Raw genomic sequence first — 23,298 nt, 5'->3', positions numbered from 1 at the left:
CCACAGAGTAGGGATCCAGGGAGGAAACAATACAGGAAGGAAATCACAATTATTCAGGCCAAGGTGGGCGCTTATATCTAATAGAGCCGGGGTGCAGAGCTGTTATTTAATTCTGGTTTGTAGATGTTGATACCTACCCCGTTTCTATCAACGCAAGTCACAGTGGGAGTGTTGCTGGAGGCGCTCTGAAAAAGGATCACAGTGTTTATGATGCAGGCGGACACTCAACCATCTCAGGTGAGAGCGGGAAAGGGCCTCAGGGAGAAGGGACATTTAAAGGGGCTTGATTGCATCTTGACACATTAGCATTAGAAAAACTAGGTTTAGTTCTGATTTAACTCTGTTCCTTAATGGACCAGAAAGATTATGACCCAGTTGCTGCAATGCAATAAAATAACGGGTACGCTGAATTGATTCATTCTGATTTTAGCTTCACCATCTGGTTAAGTTCCACAAGATGGGTATTATTTTGTCTAAAACTCAATCTGTTCAAACCAAGAGGCAGAAATGAGAAAGAGTGACGTTGGTACCAGGGAGCTGAGGAGGGGTGTCCGGGAGGTGGCGGGGCTGTGGAAGAAGCCCTGCTGCGGGATGAGGTACTCGTCGGCATCCACAACGTCCTCCATGTCCTCTTCATCCATCAGGGCGCGGTAAAAGTTGGAGTCCGTAGGGCTTGGCAAATGCATTCTCTCGTCCCCCTGGCGCAGAGATTGTGAGACCCTTAGAAAGGCCAGAGAGCTGTTGCCCAGTCCCGTGCTATCGAGGTGTGGTCTGTGGTCAGCAGGGGCCTGTATATTTGCCAGCTGAGCTCTAATAACCCGCCCCCCTTCCCCTGTCGGTTCCTCCAAAATACAGCTCCTCCTCCCTTCCCCCACTCCCCAGCCCCTGCCTGAAATGAAAACACTGAAAATTCCCGGATGTCCCAAAGTCCTCAAAGGAAACGCAGACAGCTCAGGAGGTAAAAGGAGGTGCCGGAGGCACAGCCTTCACTGCGTGCTGTGCTCTGTACAGTAAAAAACGCACTTTTGTCCTTTGTCCCTGCTCCTGGCACAGAGCTCCCGAAAGTGAACGTCACTCAGTCATGTTCGACTCTTTGAGATCTCAGGGACTGTAGCCTGGCAGGCTCCTCTGTCCACGGAATTCTCCAGGCAAGGAGATTGGAGCGGGTAGCCGTTCACTTCTCCAGGGGATCTTCCCAACCCAGGGATGGAACCAGGTCCTCCGCATTGCAGAGCTCCTAAACCCTTGGAATGTCCTCAGTGTCTCTTATGTTCATGAGGAGATTTTCGGAAGCACCGAAAGGTGGGGGCTGGTGACCAGCAGAGCCACATGATTAGAATCCCATGTGAGGGTGAGAGCTTTCAGTCTCGCCCCTGACCTCCAGTGAGGGCAGAGGGCCTGGGGGTCAAATCTACTGGGGGCCAATGATTTAATCATGCCTATGTAATGAGGTCTCCATGAAAACCCGAAAGGATGAGGCTCAGAGTCTGTCGGGTGGTGAGCACATGGAGATGCGGGGAAGAGCAGTGGGCCAGAGAGCTGGGATCCATGCCTTCCCCTCTACCTCCCCTCGGCATCTCGCCCATCTGGCCACTCCTGCCGTACATCCCTTTATAATCAGCCAGTGGTCGAGTGAGTACAACGTTTCCGTGAGTTCTGTGAGCTGTTCTAGCAAATTAATGGAGCCCAAGGAGAGGGCGAGTGAGAACCTCCAGTCTTTGGCTGGTAGGTCAGAAGCACCTGGACTTGGGCCTGGCATCTGACGTGGCGGAGGGTGGACAGTGTGAGACTGAGCTGAACTGCAGGACACCAGCTGGTGCTGGAGAAGTGCTTGCCCAGGGGTGTGGGGACCCTCCCTCAAGACACACACATCCTGGAACTGCTTCAGGTGCTTTGCAATGCATTCTGCATCGATTGTTTCACTGAATCTTTCAAACAGTTCCATGAGCGTGGTTTTGTTAACCTAAAGTGGACAGTCAAGAATCTGAAGCCAGACTTGCCCTACACCAAAGCCCTGGTTCCCCAGAGACCAAAATGAAGCTTTGCTAAAGGGACCGTGAAGATGAGGGGGTGCCAAGTGTGCAGGGCTCACACAGTGGCGGATGGTCGGGGGCCCCACGCGAGCTGGACTTAGTCCCCCTTGGCCTGGGCTTGCTCTAGTGCCTGAGGTTTCTGGTGCGGCCTGGGAGGCAGGAAGTCGCGTCGCCGCGGATTACAGGGACGTGCGCCCCCTCTAGCAGGGTCCCCCTGGGGAGGAGAGGGGTGCGGGCTGTACCTGGATGACAAGGTAGCGCTGGGGGTCTCGGGCCATCTTGGAGAACTCAAGGATCAACTCACGGAACTTTGGGCGACTGTCCGCGTCTATCATCCAGCCTGGGGAAGGAAGGAGGGAAGTCAGTTCAGTTAGAACCCTGAAAGAACTGATAAAGATGGCCTCCCTGAAAGTATTTATGGGGGCGACTCTTGAGAGCTTGTTTGGAGGTTCTAGCAGGGGAGCGCAGCTACTCGTATACCCTTGACCGAAGACCGGTCCTCCTCTATCGGGGATGGTCGTCCTCTTCGACCGAGCGCGCAGCTTCGGGAGGGACGCACATGGAGCAGTGAGGGAGGAAGGGGACACCCGCCTAGCCAGCCAGATCAGCCGAATCAACCCTGGCGATCAATGGGGTGACAGATGTCGCAACCAGATCGCCCTCACATCCGGGGGCGACTCTTAAAGACAAAGAAATGAGGATGAAACCTCATCTTTGTGACAGGTTTTTCAGCCTTGGCAAGCAGGCGCTGATTACCGTTTAAGGACCGTGATGACATCACATATTTGAGTCAGAATGGCAGTAAGATGCTCTGATCTCCTGCGCCTCCCCATCCAAGGGTCATTATGGTGTCATCACCTTAAGCGACCCCGCAGCCGTGTGACAGGCTTCACTTTCTCTGTGAACTGACTGTGGGGAGCCCTGGGTCTCGACTCTCTGTGAAGCCCTCACTGGACATTCAGCCTCATCCACATTCACTGAGCAGGCTAGTCAGCTGGAAACCAGATTTAGGGAAACTGAGGAACTTTCTTCAGAACGTCAGGGCGTGGGAAGGCCGTTCCCTGGCACCTCATTGTATCGCACTCAGCGGTCACACACGCATGTGACGGGACGCTCAACGGCTTCGCGGGGAGGATGCTCCTGCCGACCGCGCCCCTGCACCGACGACACAGTGACCCGGGTCCAGATTAAACATGCTGCAGGAGCGGCTGTTGACTGGAAATCCTCCTGACCCTGAGGCTTCATGCTTATTTTCTATCAGCAGGATGTCAAGCTATTTTGGACCAGGCTGCTATGCGACCTCAGACAAATCATGGGACCTCTCTGGATACCAGCTTCCTCAGCCTAAAGCAAGGAAGTCACGATTGATGAGCTCTGTGGTCTGAAGTTCAGAAAGGCTCAGTATTGACATGGATTTGGCTCGCTCACATTCCCTGGGCTGCTTTCTGTATAAATTCTCATCACACATGTAATATTCCCCCCCGAGCCTACTGAACTCGGGATTCTGACAGCGTAGCAGCGTCACAATCAAGCCACACACTGTTACCTGGATTACAGTGTTCAGCTGCTACGCTGCAGAAGGCCTCACATGAATCCACTATCTGGAAGGTTTACGTCAAAGCAGAAGCGTTGATTCTCCTGACCTCACGTGGCTATTCTCGGTCAGGCATTTAGAAACAGTCTCTCTGGCAACAGGCTTCAAAATGCGGGGCAGGTTTTCATTGAGCAACTCAGAAAGGAGAGTGTTGGTGTAACAGCTTCTGGGGGGTTTGCCTGTACTCGTTTGCTTGGACACATCAGCTCACAACGCTCAGTGTGACATTAGCTCACAGTGCCCAGCGCAGCAGCTAAGTGCCTCTGGTAAAGTGCCGAGAGGGGCTGATGAATGAGCCTGCCTACAGGCTGTGACAGAGTGTCTCAGGGAGTCTAAGACCTGGGGTTGTGGCTCAGGGCAGCCCAGTGACAGGTCCAGCTGGCCACTCACACTTGACCATGATCATGTAGACATCGATGGTGCAGATGGGTGGCTGCGGGAGGCGCTCTCCTTTCTCCAGGACAGTGGAGATCTCGCTTGCAGGGATTCCATCGTAAGGCTTGGATCCAAAGGTCATCAACTCCCAAACAGTGACTCCTAAGAGGAAGAAGGAGTTGCTTTATGAGTCAATAATAATCACAGCACCTTGTCGTGAGTCATCATTGTTGACATACTGTTTCCAACGTTTAAAAACCCCCGTTTCTGTGGCCTTGGGCAACTCGCTCGATGCTGGAAGCCTCAGCTCACTGTCTGTCTCACAGGATGGTTGTGAGATCAAACAAGATAACACAACTTCAATGTTCAGACAATGCCAGGCAAACAGTAAGTAGCCAATAAATAGCAAACTTCAGTAATAACAGCAAAAGACACTGCCTCTCTGAAACATGCCTGGTCTATGGAGCAGGAGTTACACAGTTAGACCTCTGCCCCAAGAGACTTAACCAACTATAAATTGTGTTTTTAAAGAATAAAAAAATTGGAGATAAAAACTTCTGTGTTCCTTTTGATAAATATAAAAACGCCACATTTTAAATTTCAACATCAATCACCATGATTAAAAAAATTTACAGCAAGAGTACTATTAGAATTGGTGTTTTTTCAGACTGTTCTGACGTTCTGATGGGCTTTCTACCTCCATGCGTCCCTTGATGGAATTCTCTGCTCCAGAAATACACAAATGTGCGGAGCAGTACATCCCCATCTGGACAGCACGATGCCCTGGGTGCAGCAGTGATGGGCATGGTGGGCCTGAGCCTTGAGTCCCCAGACCACCCAGGGAGGGACCGGACCCAGGAACCCAGTGCGGGGGTGGCTCCCAATCTCCAGCTAGTCTAACGCCCCCTTTTCTTCAGAATTGACCTCTAAATGCGCATCACCATGGATCTGCATGGTGGATTTTCCAAAACTGAACGACCTGAATGAACATGCAGAATGCAAGGCTGAAGAATGAAGAAAAGCAGCGGTCCAGGGACAAGAGAATATTAATAACCCTTCTGTCCTTCCCACCAGAGTCATTACGGACTGGATCAAAGAAAGAAAATCTCACGTCCAGGTCTATAGTCAGCTAATTCTAACTAGGTTTAAACAGTGCATTGAAATACACACACAATGAATTCCTAAAGGAAAGCAAGCTTTCCAGGTTTGGGGCCAAATGGTGAAAGAGGGCCATGCATATACCTGGCTGCGGGGTATGATTAGGGTTGGAAGTTGGTATGAATGCTCTCTCTTCTCAACTGTTAAGTGGAATATACAAGTTCCTGACTAAAATATTTTGCCTTGACTAGAGTCTAGAGAGTAGAGTGACAGGATGTTTTTTAAACTAAAAATGCAGGTTCATATTGTAACAATTCTGATGTACTGCCAGAACAGCAGATTGTAATCACCGACAACACAATTTCCCCTGAGATGAAAAACACAGCCCCGGTGCTGACGCTGACTCTCTGACGCTGGTTATAATCACTCAAAGGGCTTAAGTCATTGAGCATTTTCATTTACTGGACAGACACGGCCCTGCGGTCTGCCAGTGGGCACACAGGGCGAGGGGGGAACACAGCTGGGCAGCGGGAAAGGCCGGAGCCCACACCACTCCTGACCACGGCCAGGGCTTCAGGTTTTATCCGGAACATATTAGGAAAATCAAAGGAGGAGGTTAGGCAGAGAAGTAAAAGTCTAGTGTAGTTTAAACTATCTGTGCTGGCTGTCTGGAGAATAGGTGAGTGCGTGCAAACCAAGCGCAGAGAAGACCCAGGAGGAGCCCCTGCTTCGCGCCGCTGGAGCGGGTGTGTGTCGCACACTGGGCGGTGTGGCAACAGTGCCAGTGACAGGCCTGGGCAGAGCCACGAGCAGGAAAAGCAGCATTTCTCCCCGTCCCTCCAGGGGAGCGGACACTTCCTGAACGCGGCTGAAAATAACAAGGTGTCAGAATAGCTTTATTTCCTCATCTACTTAGTCAGTTGTAAGCAGCTCAGCTCACAGGTATAAATGCAAATTCACATATTCATCCACAAAGATTTCTGTCTTCATAAAGCTTATATTATAGCAGGAGAGACAAAGACCCATGAAATTTTTAAAAATTTAATAGCGAGAGAGAGACAAAGACCCATGAAATTCTTAAAAATGTAATCGGACTATGAGGAGGTTAATAATGTTGTGAAAGAAATGCTAAATCGGAGATATCCTGAATGATTCGGTTTTTGTGATAACGAGAGCATTCTTCTTGGAAACTCCTTATATTATTGCTCTCCTCAAATACATGTTCTATGGCTGGGTGATTCCCTCCTATTGCTCTGAGAGCTGGGATAGACTGATGTTCACCATTCAGTGCCTTGGCGCTCATTTGGGGTCCGGGGAGGGCTGACTGCAGTAACGGGGGAAGCGCCCAGCACAGCGACCAGTGGGGACGCTTTCCTGAAAGGCGAGGCCTTTGAAGGCTCCGGAGACCCTCTGCAGGAGAACAAGATGAGCGCGTGACAGGCCTGTCTGAGGAGAGGGACGCTCGGCAGAGGACAGAGCGCAGCCGCGTGGGGTTTGGGGGAAGAAGCAGATCCTGGTGAGACGGCTTTCACGAGAGCTGGAAGCAGCAGCTACTTCCCTTCCTCATGTTTCCCCAAAGACACAGTCTCGCAGTGCGTTTTGTCAGGCCATTCTCTCTGATACACGAAGATAACCACTCAGTACACGGAACCGCAGCCACCGAGTCAGCCGCTGCAGAACCACACTCTCCACCGGGAGCGCTTCCACACCAAACCCGATCTGTCATCTCGCTTTGGTTCGCTTCGAATTCACGGCAAGAGGTTACACCTGCTTGACTCTGGGGTACAGGCGTTTCCTAGGTTCACATTCTTTCCCTCTTGCTACTCTCTCCTGACAAGCTCCCTGTTACCTCTAGTGACGCGTGGGACCGTAGTTAGACCCAATTTCCTTTTTCATGTTTTCTATTGTAACGGCCTGACAACAGCGATGACGTGATTGTTAGTCATTGTCTTGCCTGGCAGAGCATATAAGGCACATCAACAGCACAAGCCGGCTCAGTCTCAGTGTTGATTCACCAGCCTCAGGATTTTGACTCACCATAGCTCCAGACATCACTCTGATGGGTATAAATTCGGTGTAAAATTGATTCCAAAGCCATCCATTTGATAGGGACCTTGGAGTGATGAGAGATAAAAGTAATAAGACAACTATTAGCTTCCTTCTACTGAAAAAATACATGACAAAGGTGAGAAACTGCAAATGACACAGGTGAGAAAACCAGGCCCCCTGCACCCTGCCCCCCAGGCCCAGGGCTCCTTCCCAGCAGGAGGAGAGGTCTGTCTGGCAGAGGACAGGGTCTCTGTCAGACCCCAGGACTGAGGGGGGCCTTCGGTGTGTCTGTGGGCTCTGCTGAGCTGGGTGCATGGGCTGGTAGCTGGGGACGCTGTGTTTGCAGGTGCTTGCAGGGCCAGCTGCTTGGAGTCATGCAAGCCAATGTGAAACTGAAGAGGTGTTCAGCTGATCTAGAGTGTTCCGAAGGGTATATCTGGAGACCTGCATCCCTCACTGCTGGGAAAGCCCCCTGGAGAAGCCCCAGGCCTGTCCAGAGGAAGAAGCCAACTCCATCGTGGCCAGCGGCCCTCGGGAGGTCCTGGAACAATCACAGGAAACTTTCCTTGCTGCCAAATCAGCTATGACATTTCCAGATGTTCTTCTGAAGGGTCTTTGCCCTGGAGCAGGAGGTGGAAACCTAACGTTGGCTAACAGTCCCCTAGAGATGAAGCTGAACTCACATTCACTGCCTGTGGCTTCTGGGTGTGTCAGAAACCTCTCTATTCACTTTCCCAGGAAATCCTTCTCCCCAGGCAGCTCTGGAGCCTGGCCAGAGCCAGTGCTGGTGGCACTGGGACCTCACCCAGGAGGTCCTGAGAAGGGCCCTGAGCTGGTCAGTCTGCTTCAGGCGAGTGCTCGCCTGTCTACAAGCCAGCCCCTCACCTTGCCTCCTTCTGCGTGATACTCTTTCTCCTCGGCACCCAGCAGTTTGGCCAGCCCAAAGTCTGTGATCTTCACGTGCTGCGGCGTCTTCACCAGCACGTTCCTGGCGGCCAGGTCCCTGTGCACCAAGCGCCGGTCTTCCAGGTAGTTCATGCCCTGAAACATAGGCCCATGCGGGGAGGGGTGGGCATCTCAGCGCAGCGTTGAGTGTCACGCAGCAGCATCTGACCTGAAGCCACAGGCTCAGTGACCTGGACCTGGGAACATGAGTGACCATCGCTCCAAGGACGAGGAGGTAAAGCGACCAAGGTAAAGCCGACTTGCTAACTTATCTCCAACCAGTTACTCAAGTTTCAAGCTCAAATGAACAAGCAGAAGAGGCCGGTGACAGAGAAGGAGCCCCACTGTAGGGCCAAAACCTGGCCGCACACTACTCAGAACGGCTGCTGCCTCTTGCCTGGACTTGCCACCCTGGGCCAGTTCATATGGGGCACTGCCTCCCCAGGGCCCAGGGCTCTCATCACACTGTCCTGGACCGTCTTACATGATTCACTACCAGTGAAGGTTTTTTTCCAGTTTTATTTTTCTCTCTTTTTAAACTGAAGTCACATGGCTATTGAATTTGCTTTTACAAACTACCAATCCCCACCCTCTCCCTGGCTGCCTCCGTAACTGTTCTAATCAGAATGAAGGCTGTAAGGATGCAAAAGACCCGTATGCAGAAAGCTGTAAGATACTGATGAAAGAAATCAAAGATGAGACAAACAGATGGAGAGAAATACCATGTTCTCAAATGGGAAGAATCAATATTGTGAGAATGACTATACTACCCAAAGCAGTCTACAGATTCAATGCAATCCCTACTAAGTTACCAGTGGCATTTTTCACAGAATTAGAACAAAAATTTTACAATTTGTATGAAAACACAAAAGACTCCGAATAACCAAAGGAATCTTGAGAAAGAAAAATGGAGTTGGAGGAATCAGGCTCCCTGACTTCAGACTATTCTACAGTCATCAAGACAGTATGGTACTGGCACAAAACCAGAAATATAGACCAATGGTATAGGACAGAAAGCTCAGAGATAAACCCATGTACCTATGGCCACCAAATCTATGATAAAGGAGGAAAGACTATACAATGAAGAAAAGACAGCCTCTTCAATAAGTGGTGCTAGGAAAACTGGACAGCTACATGTAAAAGAATGAAATTAGAACACTCCTAATACCATACACAAAAATGAACTCAAAATGGGTTAAAGACCTAAATGTAAGGCTCGTCACTATAAAATTCTTAGCAGAAAACACAGGCAGAACACTCTTTGACATAAAGCACAGCAAGATCTTTTTTGATCTACCTCCTAATGAAGATAAAACAAAAATAAACAAGTGAGATCTAATTAAACAAAATCTTTGGCATAGCAAAGGAAATCATAAGCAAAACCAGAAGATAGTCCTTAGAATGGGAGAAAATATTTGCAAATGAAGCAACTGACAAAGGTTTAATCTCCAAAATATATAAGCAGCTGATGCAGCTCAATATCAAAAAACACAAACAACCCTATAAAAAATAGGGGTGGATATCTAAATAGACATTTCTCTAAAGAAGACATACAGGTGGTCATGAGGCACATGAAAAAATGCTCAACAATACGAATTATTAGAAAAATAAAAGTGAAAACTGCAATGAAGTAGCACTTCACACCAGTTGGAATGGCCATTATCAAAAAATCTATAATAATGTTGAAGAGGGTGTGGAGAAAAGGGAGCCCTTTGACACTGTTGGCAGGAATGTAAACTGGTACAGCTAAGGAGAACAGTATGGAGGTTTCTTAAAAAACTGAAAATAGAGGTACCATATAACCCAGCAATCTCAGTTCTGGGCATAAATCCAGAGAAAACTATGATCTGAAAGGAGCCATGAATCTTAAAATTCTTTGCATCACTATTTATAATAGCCAGGATATGGAAGGAACCTAAATGTCCATCAACAGAGGAATGGAAAAAGAAGATGTATATATACACTGTGGAATATTACTCAGCCCATAAAGGGAAAGAAACGCCGTCTGTAGAGACATGAATGGACCTGGAGACTTGTCATACAGGGTGAAGCGAGTCAGAAAGAGAAAAACAAACTTGGTATAATATAGTGGACTCTAGAAAATGATACAGATGAACTTATTTGCAAAGCAGAAACAGATGTGGTGAACAAATGCATGGAAACTACGTGGGAAGAGGGGGTGAACTGGGAGATTGGGACTGACATATATACACTATCATATATGAAACAGGCAGCTAATGAGAGCCTCCCGGGTAGCATAGGAAACTACTCAGCGATCTGTGGTGGCCTAGATGGGAAGGAGTCTAAGAGTGGATATATGTATACATGTAACTGATTCACTCTGCCGTACAGCAGAAACTATCAACAACATTGTGAAGCAATTATACTCCAGTTAAAAAAAAATTGCTTTTCTCAAATTGCTTCTGTACTTAAGACAGCCTTAGTAGTTTACGTGGAGAAACCTTAGGTATTATTTATTACTCATAATATTGGAATTCTTTTCCCATTAACATCATTAGTGTTTGAGTAACACGCCAGTATGCATGGAAATCTATAAAAATTCTCATTATTTAATGTTTAATGTATGTGTTATTGATATTACAAACACTTGTTTACTGCCAGGCTTCGATGTTAGGTGACTTTGGTATTTACCCCACCCTGCTCCCTGACCACCTCCTAGGCCTAAGAGGATATTACCCTCTACATACACTTCCCTGGGTTCAGGATTTATATGCATCATATTCCTTTCATGGAAATGTAGTCTGCCCTATAATTTGCCACAAGGCCTTCAGAATGAACAAATCTGAGGAACTAATCTGTGCTGAAAATTGTCCTCTATTTGGATATGACGAATCACCTATAGTTCTCTTCTGGTTGTTCCAGCTGTGAAAGCTCATATAATCTTTCATTCTATCTTCCTGGAATAAAATGAGTTAATTGGACTGTGTTCTAGTTTTGTTTAATGAACTACGTTAAGAGAGAATTTCTGTTCTCACTAACTGTATGGAGACCTGCTTTTTCATAACATCTCAAACTGAGAAAAATCTCCAAGATATTGTCAAAACAGACACAAAATTGTCTTTTGTGCTCTGTAATTTGAATTTTTTAAGAAACTAATAAACGGATTCGAATATTAAAAAAAAGAAGGCTGTAAGAGAAAGAGTATTTGAGAAGCACCCAGCGCAGTGCCTGACATTTAGTGAATTCTCAGATGCACAGTCCCTTGGTACCCATGAAACCCCTCTCCAGGAACCCCTCTCCCTGCCGCCTCCCAACCAAAATCCATAAATACTCAGGCCCCTTATAAAAAATGGCACCGTATTTGTATGTAACATACACACATCCTCTTGTGTACTTTAAATTATCTCTAGATTAATTATAATACCTCATACAAAGTAACTAGTTGTAAATACAGTGTAAATGCTATGTAAACAGTTGCCTGAGCCCAGCAAGTTCAAGTTTTGGGGTTTTTCTTTTTGAGCTTTCTGGAATTTTCTTCCCAAGTATTTCTGATCCATGGTTGGCTGATTCTGCAGATGCAGAACCGTGGATATGAAGGGCTGACTGTGACCCTGACCTCTCGTCCTTGTCCACGGCCTCCTTGGTGTCTGTTACCTGCCCTTCCTCCCCTGACAGGTGGGGTCACTTCCTGCCCCTACTTCTGGCTTGATGGCCGCCCAGATGAGCTCAACTCCTTGGACTCTCCCAAGCTCTAACCTGTTGTCACAAGCTCGGCAGCCCTTGCTCCTGAGCCAGGCCTGGCAGGCAGGAGAAGCCTGTGTTGTTGGGACCACATGCTCTCCCACTTATTCACAGAAGCACCTCTCCTCCCTCCAGTCAGGGAAGTGGACCACACCTCCAGCCTCCTTTACAGCTGACCCTCACGGACTCTCCAGCGAAGGGCAGGCACCATGGAAATGCTTAGTGAAGGGCAAAAAATGGAAATGAATGGGTTCCACCGACTCTTCATCACCCTTGAGCTGTTTGTACACAGCTCTCTTCATTTCGGTGCAGGTGCTGGGAACTCCTCTAGATAAGAGTAGATCCCAAATTTTCTGGCAAATTCTTTACTTCCTTTTGATACATATTAGGTAAAAATCAAACATTAACTTGTCATATCAAAGCAAAATGAAAAAATAGGAAGATGAGTGAGTGAGTGAATGAAAGTCACTCTGTTGCGTCCGACGCTTTGTGACCCCACGGACCGCAGCACGCCAGGCCTCCCTGTCCCCACGGACCGCAGCACGCCAGGCCTCCCTGTCCCCACGGACCGCAGCACGCCAGGCCTCCCTGTCCCCACGGACCGCAGCACGCCAGGCCTCTCTGTCCATCACCAACTCCCGGAGCTTGCTCAAACTCATGTCCATCGAGTCGGTGATGCCATCCAACCATCTCATCCTCTTTCATCCCCTTCTCCTCCTGCCTTCAATCTTTCCCAGCATCAGGGTCTTTTTAATGAGTCAGTTGTTCCCATCAGGTGGCCAAAATAGTGGAGTTTCAGCTGCAGCATCAGTCCTTTCAATGAATATTCAGGACTGATTTCCTTTAGGATGGACTGGTTCGATCTCCTTGCAGTCCAAGGGACTCTTGAGTCTTCTCCAAAACCACCGTTCAAAAGCATCAGTTCTTTGGTGCTCTGCTTTCCTTACAGTCCAATTCTCACATCCATATATGACTACTGGAAAAACCATGGCTTTGACTAGATGGACCTTTGTTGGCAAAGTAATGTCTCTGCTTTTTAATATGCTGTCTAGGTTGGTCAGAGCTTTTCTTCCAAGGAGCAAGTGTCTTTTAATTTCATGGCTGCAGTCACCATCTGCAGTGATTTTGGAGTCCCCCAAAATAAAAGTTTTTCACTGTTTCCATTGTTTCCCCATCTATCTGCCATGAAGTGATGGGACTGGATGCTACGATCTTAATTTTCTGAATGCTAAGTTTGAAGCCAGCTTTTGCACTCTCCTCTTTCACTTTCACAAAGAGGCTCTTTAGTTCTTCTTTGCTTTCTGCCATAATGGTGGTGTCTTCTGTGTATCTGAGGTTTTTGATATTTCTCCTGGAAATCTTGATTCCAGCTTGTCCTTCATCCAGCCTGGCATTTCACATGATGTACTCTGCATATAAGTTAAATAAGCAGGGTGACAATATACAGCCTTGACGTACTCCTTTCCTGATTTGGAACTAGTCTATTGTTCCAGTCGGGTTCTAACTATTGTTTCTTCATCTGCATATAGATTTCTCAGGAGGTAGGTGAGGTTGTCTGGTATTCCCATCTCTTGAAGAATTTTCCACAGTTTGCTGTGATCCACACAGTCAAAGGTTTTGGCGCAGTCAATAAAGCAGAAGTAGGTATTTTTCTGGAACTCACTTGCTTCTTCAATGACCCAACGGATGTTGGCAATTTGATCTCTGGTTCTTCGGCCTTTTCTAAATCCAGCTTGAACATCTTGAACTTCCATCTGGAAGTTCATGTACTGTTGAGGCCTGGGTTGGAGAATTTTGAGCATTACTTTGCTAGCGTGTGAGATAGTGCAATTGTGCGGTACTTACAACATTCTTTGACATTACCTTTCTTTGGGACTGGGATGAAAACTGACCTTTTCCAGTCCTGTGGCCACTGCTGAGTTTTCCAGATTTTCTGGCACATTGAGTGCAGCACTTTCACAGCATCATCTTTGAGGATTTGAAACAGCTGAGCTGAAATTCCATCACCTCCACTAGCTTTGTTCATAGTGATGCTTCCTAAGGCCCACTTGACTTCACATTCCAGGATGTCTGGCTCTAGGTGAGTGATCACACCATCATGGTTATCTGGGTCATGAAGATCTTTTTTATAGTTCTTCTGTATATTTTTGCCCCTCTTCTTAATATCTTCTGCTTCTGTTCGGTCCATACCATTTCTGTCCTTTATTGTGCCCATCTTTGCATGAAATGTTCCCTTGGCATCTCTGATTTTCTTGAGAAGATCTCTAGTCTTTCCCCTTCTATTGTTTTCCTCTATTTCTTTGCACTGATCACTAAGGGAGGCTTTCTTATTTCTCCTTGCTATTCTTTGGAATTCTGCATTCAAATGCGTGTATCTTTCCTTTTCTCCTTTGCCTTTAGCGTCTCTTTGTAAGGCCTCTTCAGACAACCATCTGCCTTGTTGCATTTCTTTTTCCTGGGGACGGTCTTGATCACTGCCTCCTGTACAATGTCAGAAACCTCTGTCCGTAGTTCTTCAGGCACTCTGTCAGATCTAATCCCTGGAATGTATTTGTCCCTTCCACTGTATAATCATAAGAGATTTAATTTAGGTCATACCTGAATGGTCTAGTGGTTTTCCCTTCTTTCTTCAATTTAAGTCTGAATTTGGCAATAAGGAGTTCTTGATCTGAGCCACAGTCAGCTCCTGGTCTTGTTTTTGCTGACTGTATAGAGCTTCTCCATCTTTGGCTGCAAAGAATATAATCAATCTGATTTTGGTGATGTCCATATGTAGAGTCTTCTCTTGTGTTGTTGGAACAGGGTGTTTGCTATGGCCACTGCATTCTCTTGGCAAAACTCTGTTAGCCTTTGACCTGCTTCATTTTGTACTCTAAGGCCAAATTTGCCTGTTACTCCAGGTTATCTCTTGACTTCCTCCTTTTGCATTCCAGTTCCCTATAATGAAGAGGACATCTTTTTTGGGTGTTAGTTCTAGAAGTTCTTCTAGGTCTTCATAGAGCCATTCAGCTTCAGCTTCTTCAGCATTACTGGTTGGGGCATAGATTTGGATTACTGTGTCACTGACTGGTTTGCCTTGGAAACGAAGAGAGATCATTCTGTCATTTTTGAGATTACACCCAAGTATTGCATTTTGGATTGTTGTGTGAGTATGAGGGCTACTCCATTTCTTCTAAGGGATTCTTGCCCACAGTAGTAGATATAATGGTCACCTGAGTTAAATTCACCCATTCCATTTTCGCTGATTCCTAAAATGTCGATGTTCGCTCTTGCCGTCTCCTGTTTGACCACTTCCAATTTGCCTTGATTCATGGACCTAACACTCCAGGTTCCTGGGCAATATTGTTCTTTACAGCATCGGACCTTTCTTCTGTCCCCAGTCACATCATCCACAACTGGGCATTGTCTTTGCTTTGGCTCCGTCTCTCCATTCTTTCCGGGGTTATTTCTCCACTCTTCTCCAGTAGCATATTGGGCACCTACTGATGTGGGGAGTTCTTTCAATGTCATATCTTTTTGCCTTTTCATACTATTCATGGGGTTCTCAAGGCAAGAATACTGAAGTGGTTTGCCATTCCCTTCTCCAGTGGACCACGTTTTGTCAGAACTCTCCACCGTGACCTGTCCGTCTTGGGTGGCCCTACACGGCATGGCTCATAGTTTCATTGAGTTAGACAAGGCTGTGGTCCATGTGATCAGATTGGTTAGTTTTCTGTGATTGTGGTTTTCAGTCTGTCTGCCGTCTGATGGAGAAGGATAAGAGGCTTATGGAAGCTTATGGGAGAGACTGAGGGGGAAACTGGGTTTTGTTCTGATGGGCGGGGCCATGCTCAGTAAATCTTGAATCCAATTTTCTGTTGATGGGTGAGGCTGTGTTCCCTCCCTGTTGTTTGACCTGAGGCCAAACTATGGTGGAGGTGATGAAGATAATGGCGACCTCCTTCAAAAGGTCCCATGCACACACTGCTACACTCAGTGCCCCGGACCCTGCGGCAGGCCACTGCCGACCCCTGCCTCTGCCGGAGACTCCTGGACACTCAGGGGCCAGTCTGGGTCAGTCTCTTGTGGGGTCACAGCTCCTTTGTGCTACTGTGTAAACATAACAATGGAGGGTACCTCCACCCTACCCCTCCTCCTACTCCTGGGATCGTTAAAGGACCAGAGCAATGTTTTCTCAGAGAAGGCTTGGGAAAGGGGCGAAGAAAGCAGTTTGTGTTCTGGAGCAGAGAGCCAATCAGCCAGAGGGATTTGAAAGTCAGAGATAATTACAGGATAAGATTAGGCTCCTTTGAACTTACATGAAACTTTATTCCTTGGTTTCTGTCCCACATCACAGATGGCTTGAAAGGCCATCTCAGCGCCCTGCGCAGTTAAGATTTTAACCAGCACCAAAGATAAGAGCCCTGACGCTGCTCGTGAACTCTCAGAATCCAAACGGAACCGCAGGCAGCAACGCCAAGGTTTAAGCCTCATGGGGCCTCTTGGACATGCATGTCCCTGGTTCTTCTGTGAGACCCTCACTTCAGTTTAAGGGAATATATTTATTTTGTCAGTTAACATAGGACAGCAAAGATGGATGTTGCCACAATGAGGTTCAAAGGGGATCCGAAGAGCTCCCTTCACGCTGGGACCTGAAGGCACAGGAGACCGGTGGACACTCCACGAGGGATACGAAGATGTTCCTGGCACAACGCTCACAGAAGAAGAAAGGCCCAGGTTGGGTCTGACGTTTACAGACGCTTTCCCAGGCCCTGCAGCAGCCTGGAGCTCTCAGTAGGAGCCCAGAGGGAGAGGCAGACCTGAGCTGCGTTTCTACCAGATTTTTTAACCACCGTGTGGGGAAGAGGGGGGGATGTGACCTGGTGACTACAGAGACGCAGAAGTAGGAAGCAGAGGGCAGGCAGAAGGCTCTGGCAGAGCACGGTGAAGCAGAGCCTCCACACCCCTGAGCCCTGCCCTCAGGAGGGGCAGGCAAGTGTCAGAATGTCCTGTTCCAGACACCAAGCTTCTGCTGGGTGGGGACAGGAGGCCTGCTAGGCTCACTGGTCTGGGGGCTCCACTCTGACCTGTGACATCAAGGGCTGGGGAAAAGCAAAGACTTGGGAGCAAGGATGCCTGAGATGTAATCTTGATTTTGCTGCTTATGTGCTTGAGACCTTGGCACGTTACTTAAACACCCTTACCTCACTCTCTCCACATGTAAGACGGGCTACTCAGAGGATGAAATGAGTTAATCCCTATGGAGCACTTAGGACAGTGCCCAGCAGAATGGTCCATCGGTGCTGTGATTGTCATCATTTCCTCCTGTCATCATTTCCTCATCAAATCCATCCTCTCTACTCCACCCTTTTTGCCATGACCTTGAATTAGGCCGCTGCCATGTCTTGCTACACTTTCCCCAAAAGTCTGGTCATGAATAAATACCTGCATGGTGCCCTTGGCTTCCACGATAAAGTTGGGCTTGCAGGTCCCTGGGGGGTATCCCCTCCCCTCCTGCCCTGCCCCTCACTCCTCAGCAGCCCTCAGCGTCTCTCCATCACCTCCTGCTGCTCCCCCAGTCAACTCCTAGGACAGGGCCTGGCTCTCACTCGCGTCCAGGACTCCGGAGGTATGGGGCGCCGGCCTCAGCACTGCTGCCCCCTACCTGGCGCTTGGTTGGCAAGCTGCGCCCGCTTTGCTGGTCCCCATGTGGCTTGTACAGCGGCCTCTGGGAGTCTGGTCCCCACCTCTCCTGATCTGACCCCCTCATTTCCTCCTGTACTGTATGGATCTGTTTGGATCCGTATGGATCTGTTTTCCTTACCTGTTCATTAGTTTGAGGAGATAAGACATTTGGTCTTAATTATATATATATTTTACATGATACTGGACACTGACAGATAAATGCTCAAGAAATAGCTAAACGAAATGTCTAAGAGTTGATGAATACGCTTTAATCGTAAGCAACTTTTGGCTTTATAAGGACATAATGTAAAGTGATCATTTAGGTTAAGCTCAACTGTAATCTTGTATGGAACAACGTAAGAATGAAAAAAAAAATCTAAATAGCTGAAAATATCTGGTGACTGGATCTGCGGTTTGTCTCTGTCCTGCCTGTGGTCTCGGGGCCCAGGGGTGTTACGCAGGTGTGTGCCTTGCAGGTGAATCAGCTCTTGGGAGGAGTCTTCTCTGGCCCGTGGATTCAGGCTGGAGGCTGAATCACCACACTTAAGCTGCACAGTTAGTCAGTGGGGCTGGGGCTGCCAGGAACCTCACCTTTAGGAGTCCTGATCTGCAGAACAGGAAACCTGGGTGGGGTGGGGAAGGGGAGCAGACCTAGGTGCAGAGGCCAGAGCCCCCTGGGCCGAGACAGGAGGCTGTGCACGTGAGCTGCACGGGACGGTCAGCGTCTCCCACACGGAGGCCGAGCGAGGGTGACGGATGACAGCTCCTTTGCCAGCACGATTTTCATTTTCTCCCGTTAGAGGCAGGACCACCTTCCTCCCCTACCCTGGATGGGCCTTCTCTTAGCTGTTCACATGACCCAAGAACTCCTATAAATGTGTGAACAGTGAAAACACCCGGGGCATTTTCAAATGAACGGAGACCAAACCAAGTGTCCTGTGTGCTTAAGGAATGGATCCTTTGAATGGAATGCTTTCTGAGGTTCATCCGTATCAAGTCTCATCTTATGGAATGCGCTAGGCGTAGTCTGGTGCTCACAAAGCTGTGGTCCATTTCTTTTTGACAGCCTCTGCCCTGGACCCCCCAGATAACCCCACAGCTGCCTTCAAATCTCACTGGGGCCTGGTCAACATCCGAACCTTATCTCTCTGAAAACTAACTTCTGTGAGACCTTAATCCAGGTTAGGTGAGAGGAAGCTCTGCTGTCCCAAAGGCTGAATGGATCAGAGCCCGGGGAGCTGATTTACGCAGGACTCACAGTGCGCGTTCTGTGGTGCTCCCAGGAACAGGCTGGCGCAACAGCAGTGTTCTCTCAAGTCGAGCAGCAGCTTTTGGATTCTAAGAGTTTATGACATTATCATCCCATCTAGTTATTTTGGGATTTACTAGCTCGTTTAAATAGCCGGAAAGAATGGACACACTTTCTGAAGCACCTGTTACTCCCAGTGAGTGAGAGCTGCGTGTACCTTCATGAGCTGGGAGCTCAGGACGGGGGGATCACGGAGCAGGTGATGGGACCACAGCCTCCTGAGACCTGAGTCTAGAATCCACTCTACCTCTGTATGGAAGGGCGCCTCTGGTCTCCCAAGCCCAGCAAGAATTCCCCCCAGGCCACCTCTGCTTCTTTCCTTTTTCCTTGTGCCTGGGTGATAAAATTTTACTTATCTCCTAACAGTACAGTGAGGACAATAAACCTGTGTAATAGTGCCGGACTTACCAGCAATATTTGGAAAACTTCCCAAGAGAGCCTGTGCCTTTGTGAATCAGTGAGGACATTTACAAGTCAATAAATCCCACTTTGAAAATGCCAGCAAGTTTAGTTTCTGGTCAGCCACTAAGTGTTTCTGGGTAGTTTCACTTCTAAGTTTTACAAAGAAAACTGTTTAATACTTATGTAAATAGTAACTAACCCAACAGCAAATTTCTCTCCTTACAATTGGGGAGACCATTACGCTCCTATCCTGGCAGGATAGATGCTGCGTTGATACAGCTGTGCAAGCACAATGGTGAGGCTTCTCTGCTGAAACAGGAAGAAGCGCCATTGTAGACAAAAGCTAACAATAGCTGCAGCGGGAACGGACTTCAGAGGAAATGATCTTAAACAGAGCAGTGGATTTCAATAACATGGTGACATTCTGGATAATACACAGAGCGCTATGCTGGGTAACGCTCAGGCCCTGGGAACTCAGCTCAGGAACTTCGGAAACTCAGGGCTGGCCAGGGCCGGGCAGAGCTGAGCTGGTCCTGCGGTGGGCACTGCCACGGTCAGGTGTTCACTTTTCCTCAAGACTGATTTTGGGGTCAAACAAGCTTCCATCTACACAGATTCTGTGGGCAGGCGGATCTGAATGCGGGGTTGCCAAAGAAGGAAGGGGACACCCTCATGAATAAGAAAGGAACAAAACCAGGAGATGCTGCTCTCAGGAAAGAGAGTAGATGCGGAACTAGAATGTGATGATGTTTCAGCTGAGATTTGAGTCACTAACCTAAACCAGTCAAAGTGCGGGGCAAACCAGAGGAGTGAGCATGGGACGCGTCCCGGGGCCCGAGTGGGCGCTTCACAGGGGCTCCCTGGACTGTCTCCTCTGTCTCGGCTCAACCTCGGAGACCAGGTGCAGAGACAGCTCGCCTGCTCAGTCCGCAAGTCGTGTTCAACTCCTTGGGACCTGATGGACCATAGCCCGCCCGGCTCCTCTGTCCATGGGATTCTTCAGGCAAGAATACTGCAGTGGGTGCCATTTCCTCTTCCAGGGCAACCTTCCTGACCCAGGGATCGGACCAATGTCTCTTATACCTCCTGCATTGGCAGGTGGGTTCTTTACCACTGAGACAACTCGCCTAGTAAAAGCCAAAACTGAGCTGTGAATCCCCCAGGGTTACATGCCCAGTTCTGTAACTGGGCAGAACTTGCCAAGACTGTGTGTCCCCTCACATAAAAAGTCACTTTTGTGGAGCTGCAGATTGACACAGATCGTTAGAGTGCCAACCATCGGGGCCCCTGGGGAGCCGCGCTCGCCGTCAGGCAGGAGCAGACAGCTCGGGGCTGCAGCGTTCTGGATGCCCGGCCCCTGCGGGCAGCGTCAGGGTACGCCTGACAGAGCTCCCTCCCTCCCAGTTTCAAGTAAACAAGGATCTAAACCAGATCTTCCCAGGAAGCAAAAGGCGTTAAGAAAAAGTAAAGCAAGTTAAGCAAGGTACTAGAGACTGCCTGGACTGGAGGGGGATAACTCTGGCGATTCTCCTGCCTCAGATTATCAGGGAGGAGACTAAGGAAGACTTTCTGAGGTCAAAGGTCAGGACACAAATAGGAAAGAGTGTGAAACCTATGCCAGGCTAATGACCTCCTCCCCCACATCAGCCACTGGGCTGAAGAGTGTCTCCAAAATTTCACATCTACCCAGAAACCCAGAATGTGAGCTCAGACACAGGGTTTTGCAGATCTAATTAAAAGATCTTGAGATGAAAGCATCCTGGATTTAGGAATGACTGCTATCTTTTAAGAGAGAGAGTGATCTGGACTCAGACCCAGGGAAGGAGGCCATGTGATGATGTGGGCAGAGATGTGAGTGATGCTGCTACAAGCCAGGGATGCTTGGAGCCACCAGAGCTGGGGAAGGGAGGAAGGATTCTCCCCTAAAGCCTTCAGAGGGGCCACGGCCCTTCTGATACCTTGATTCTGGACTTCCAACCTCCAGAACTGTGAGAGAATAAGCTTATACTGTGGTAAGCCACCAAGTCTGTCACGATCTTTGGTGGCAGGCCTAGGAAACGAATACAGTCAGACACAGAAATCACCGCATCTTCATGAGGCCGCAGCACTAAGGCACACAGGCTCTATCGGGACCATTATTTCGCGCGGCCACATAATTCCTCCGTTCTGAAACCAGGGTTGTGGGCGTGGAAATGACAGGAGCCCTGGGTGATGGGCGGGGGCTCTGAGAAGGCGCTCTCCCACTCCTAGGGTGCTGGAGCCTCCGGGGCTGCGGCGGAGACAGTAAGCCCAGCCGGCACCAGAAGAACAGCGGCTTGCTGCTGTCTGTTCTCCCAGGAGGCAGCCAGCTGCCTGACAGCCTGCTGGAGCCCCTCAGTTCTGGGAGAACTCTGAATCCACAGGACCGAGCTGCACTGCTGCCCTGGGTGAGAGGAGCAACCAGGACTTGACAGGGCGGGAGACGAGGGGCTCCCTGCCTCCCTGGTCTCCTGAGCTAGTAACCGCTCTCCAGGGCTGAGGGGGTTGCGGCGGGATTGGTCCACAGATTCCATTCATTCAACTGCGTGAAAGGTACAGCCGCTGTCAGAAGAAACAGCATTTAGCAAGTTGGGCTGCAAATAACTGATGCAGCGCTGTGATCCAGAAGGAGAGATCTGAGATGGAAGCAAAGGCCTCGTGGGGCCAGCTGGACAGCTAAATGCCTGGCTCACTGCTCAGCTCCTGGCTTCAGCTCACAGGTGCAGCCGCCCACTGTCCCCCCACCAGCTCCTCCCTCGCTCTAGCCTGCTGACAGGGAAACGTGTGAGGAGCCTCAGAAGCACAAGAAGCATCTATTTACCTCCTGCCACCACACATCAGAGCCAGCCCCTGCCTGTCCACCCAGCGCTCTGTCACCTGACAGCCCCATGCGGGCTGGTTTGCTGGTTTCGCCACCAGTTCTGCCTGCGTGAAAGCCATACCTCACCCTCTGCTACAAATTACCATAGTATTCAACGGAAAGAACGCCAGGGAAAAAAGACAGTAACATCAAAACCATTCTGAGAGCACCCAACTGTGCAAATGTAGCTGAATAATTAGATTTTCAATGTGGAGTGGGAGAGGCACTAATCTGATGCAAAAGACAATCAATTCAATTTAATCCAAAATAAAGTCTATGCTGTGTCCATGCACGCACACGCGCACACACACACACATCCCTCATGACAAACTCTCTGCTTTCCCAGGATGGAGACTGTAATTGGTGACTTCCTGGTTGGTTTTTTCTGCCCCCTGCCGCTGTTCTTTGGGGCTCTCCCTAATGATCACATCATCCAGGAGGAGAGGGCAGAGCAACGCGCCGAAGCAGCTGCCGGCCCCGCTTTGCGGCCCCGCCGGCCGGCTCTCGCGCCGGCTGCCCGTGGCTTACCTTGGCGATCTGCACACACCAGTTTAGCAGGTACTGGGAGCCGATGTTGTCCTTGTGCTCACGGACGTAGTCCAGCAGGCAGCCGAAGGGCATGAGCTGTGTGATGAGCTGCACCGTGGAGGTCAGGCAGATGCCCAGGAGGCGGCACACATGGGGGTTGTCCACACTGGCCATCACGTAGGCCTCCTGGGGGAGAGGAGCAGAAGGCACGTCAGCACGGCTCCCCGCCACGGCTCCGGAAACAAGCAGGCAGACCCTCTCTAGATGAGAAACCCAACGTGAGTGTAAGTGTGGAAATGGGCGCATGAAATGGCTAGAGCGGTGGATGTTCACACAGGGTCTCTGGCACGTGAGGCCAGGCAGCGACCAGATGTCTGGTGGCAGGCGGCGCCCTCTGACTGCACGTGGCGTTAGGCATCGCAGAGGGACCCCGGCAGTGCTTGCCACCGGCAAAGCGCTGGGCAACAATAACGCCCGCTGTCCCCAAGTGTGCGTGATGCTGGGTCATTAAGAGGGCCAAAGGTGGCTCAGTGTAAAACGCTGTTGGGGCGGGTGGCAACCCACATCCTGGTGATGGCCTGCCCACCGACTCCGGAACCCTCACCACGGGCACCGAGGTGATGGTGAGAGCTCTGGGAGGTCAGTCCTCACTTCTCGTCCTCTGAGGCGGGCAGAGAGGAGGAGCCCCCCATCCGCCACCGCGCCCCCAACTCCGCTGGGA

At 49.4% G+C, this 23,298-nt stretch overlaps 1 protein-coding gene across 5 annotated transcripts in view; it reads right to left on the bottom strand.

Moving 5' to 3' along the window:
- EGFR (epidermal growth factor receptor) overlaps positions 1–23,298 on the bottom strand; it is a 205,756-nt gene that overhangs the window by 4,328 nt on the left and 178,130 nt on the right. For all 5 annotated transcript variants that reach the window (XM_081529433.1, XM_081529430.1, XM_081529431.1 and 2 more), the window contains 7 exons: positions 22,578–22,763; positions 8,035–8,190; positions 7,138–7,213; positions 4,018–4,164; positions 2,276–2,373; positions 531–698; positions 138–185 (listed from right to left, as the gene is read on the bottom strand). In XM_081529433.1, the coding sequence (XP_081385559.1) occupies positions 138–185; positions 531–698; positions 2,276–2,373; positions 4,018–4,164; positions 7,138–7,213; positions 8,035–8,190; positions 22,578–22,763 (879 nt within the window). The remainder of the gene's footprint in view (positions 1–137; positions 186–530; positions 699–2,275; positions 2,374–4,017; positions 4,165–7,137; positions 7,214–8,034; positions 8,191–22,577; positions 22,764–23,298) is intronic.

Source organism: Giraffa tippelskirchi, chromosome 9, assembly GCF_054371585.1.
Source record: "Giraffa tippelskirchi isolate mGirTip1 chromosome 9, T2T-mGirTip1v1.2.pri, whole genome shotgun sequence".
Taxonomy (NCBI): domain Eukaryota; kingdom Metazoa; phylum Chordata; class Mammalia; order Artiodactyla; family Giraffidae; genus Giraffa; species Giraffa tippelskirchi.
This window is presented reverse-complemented; position numbering and strand designations above follow the sequence as displayed.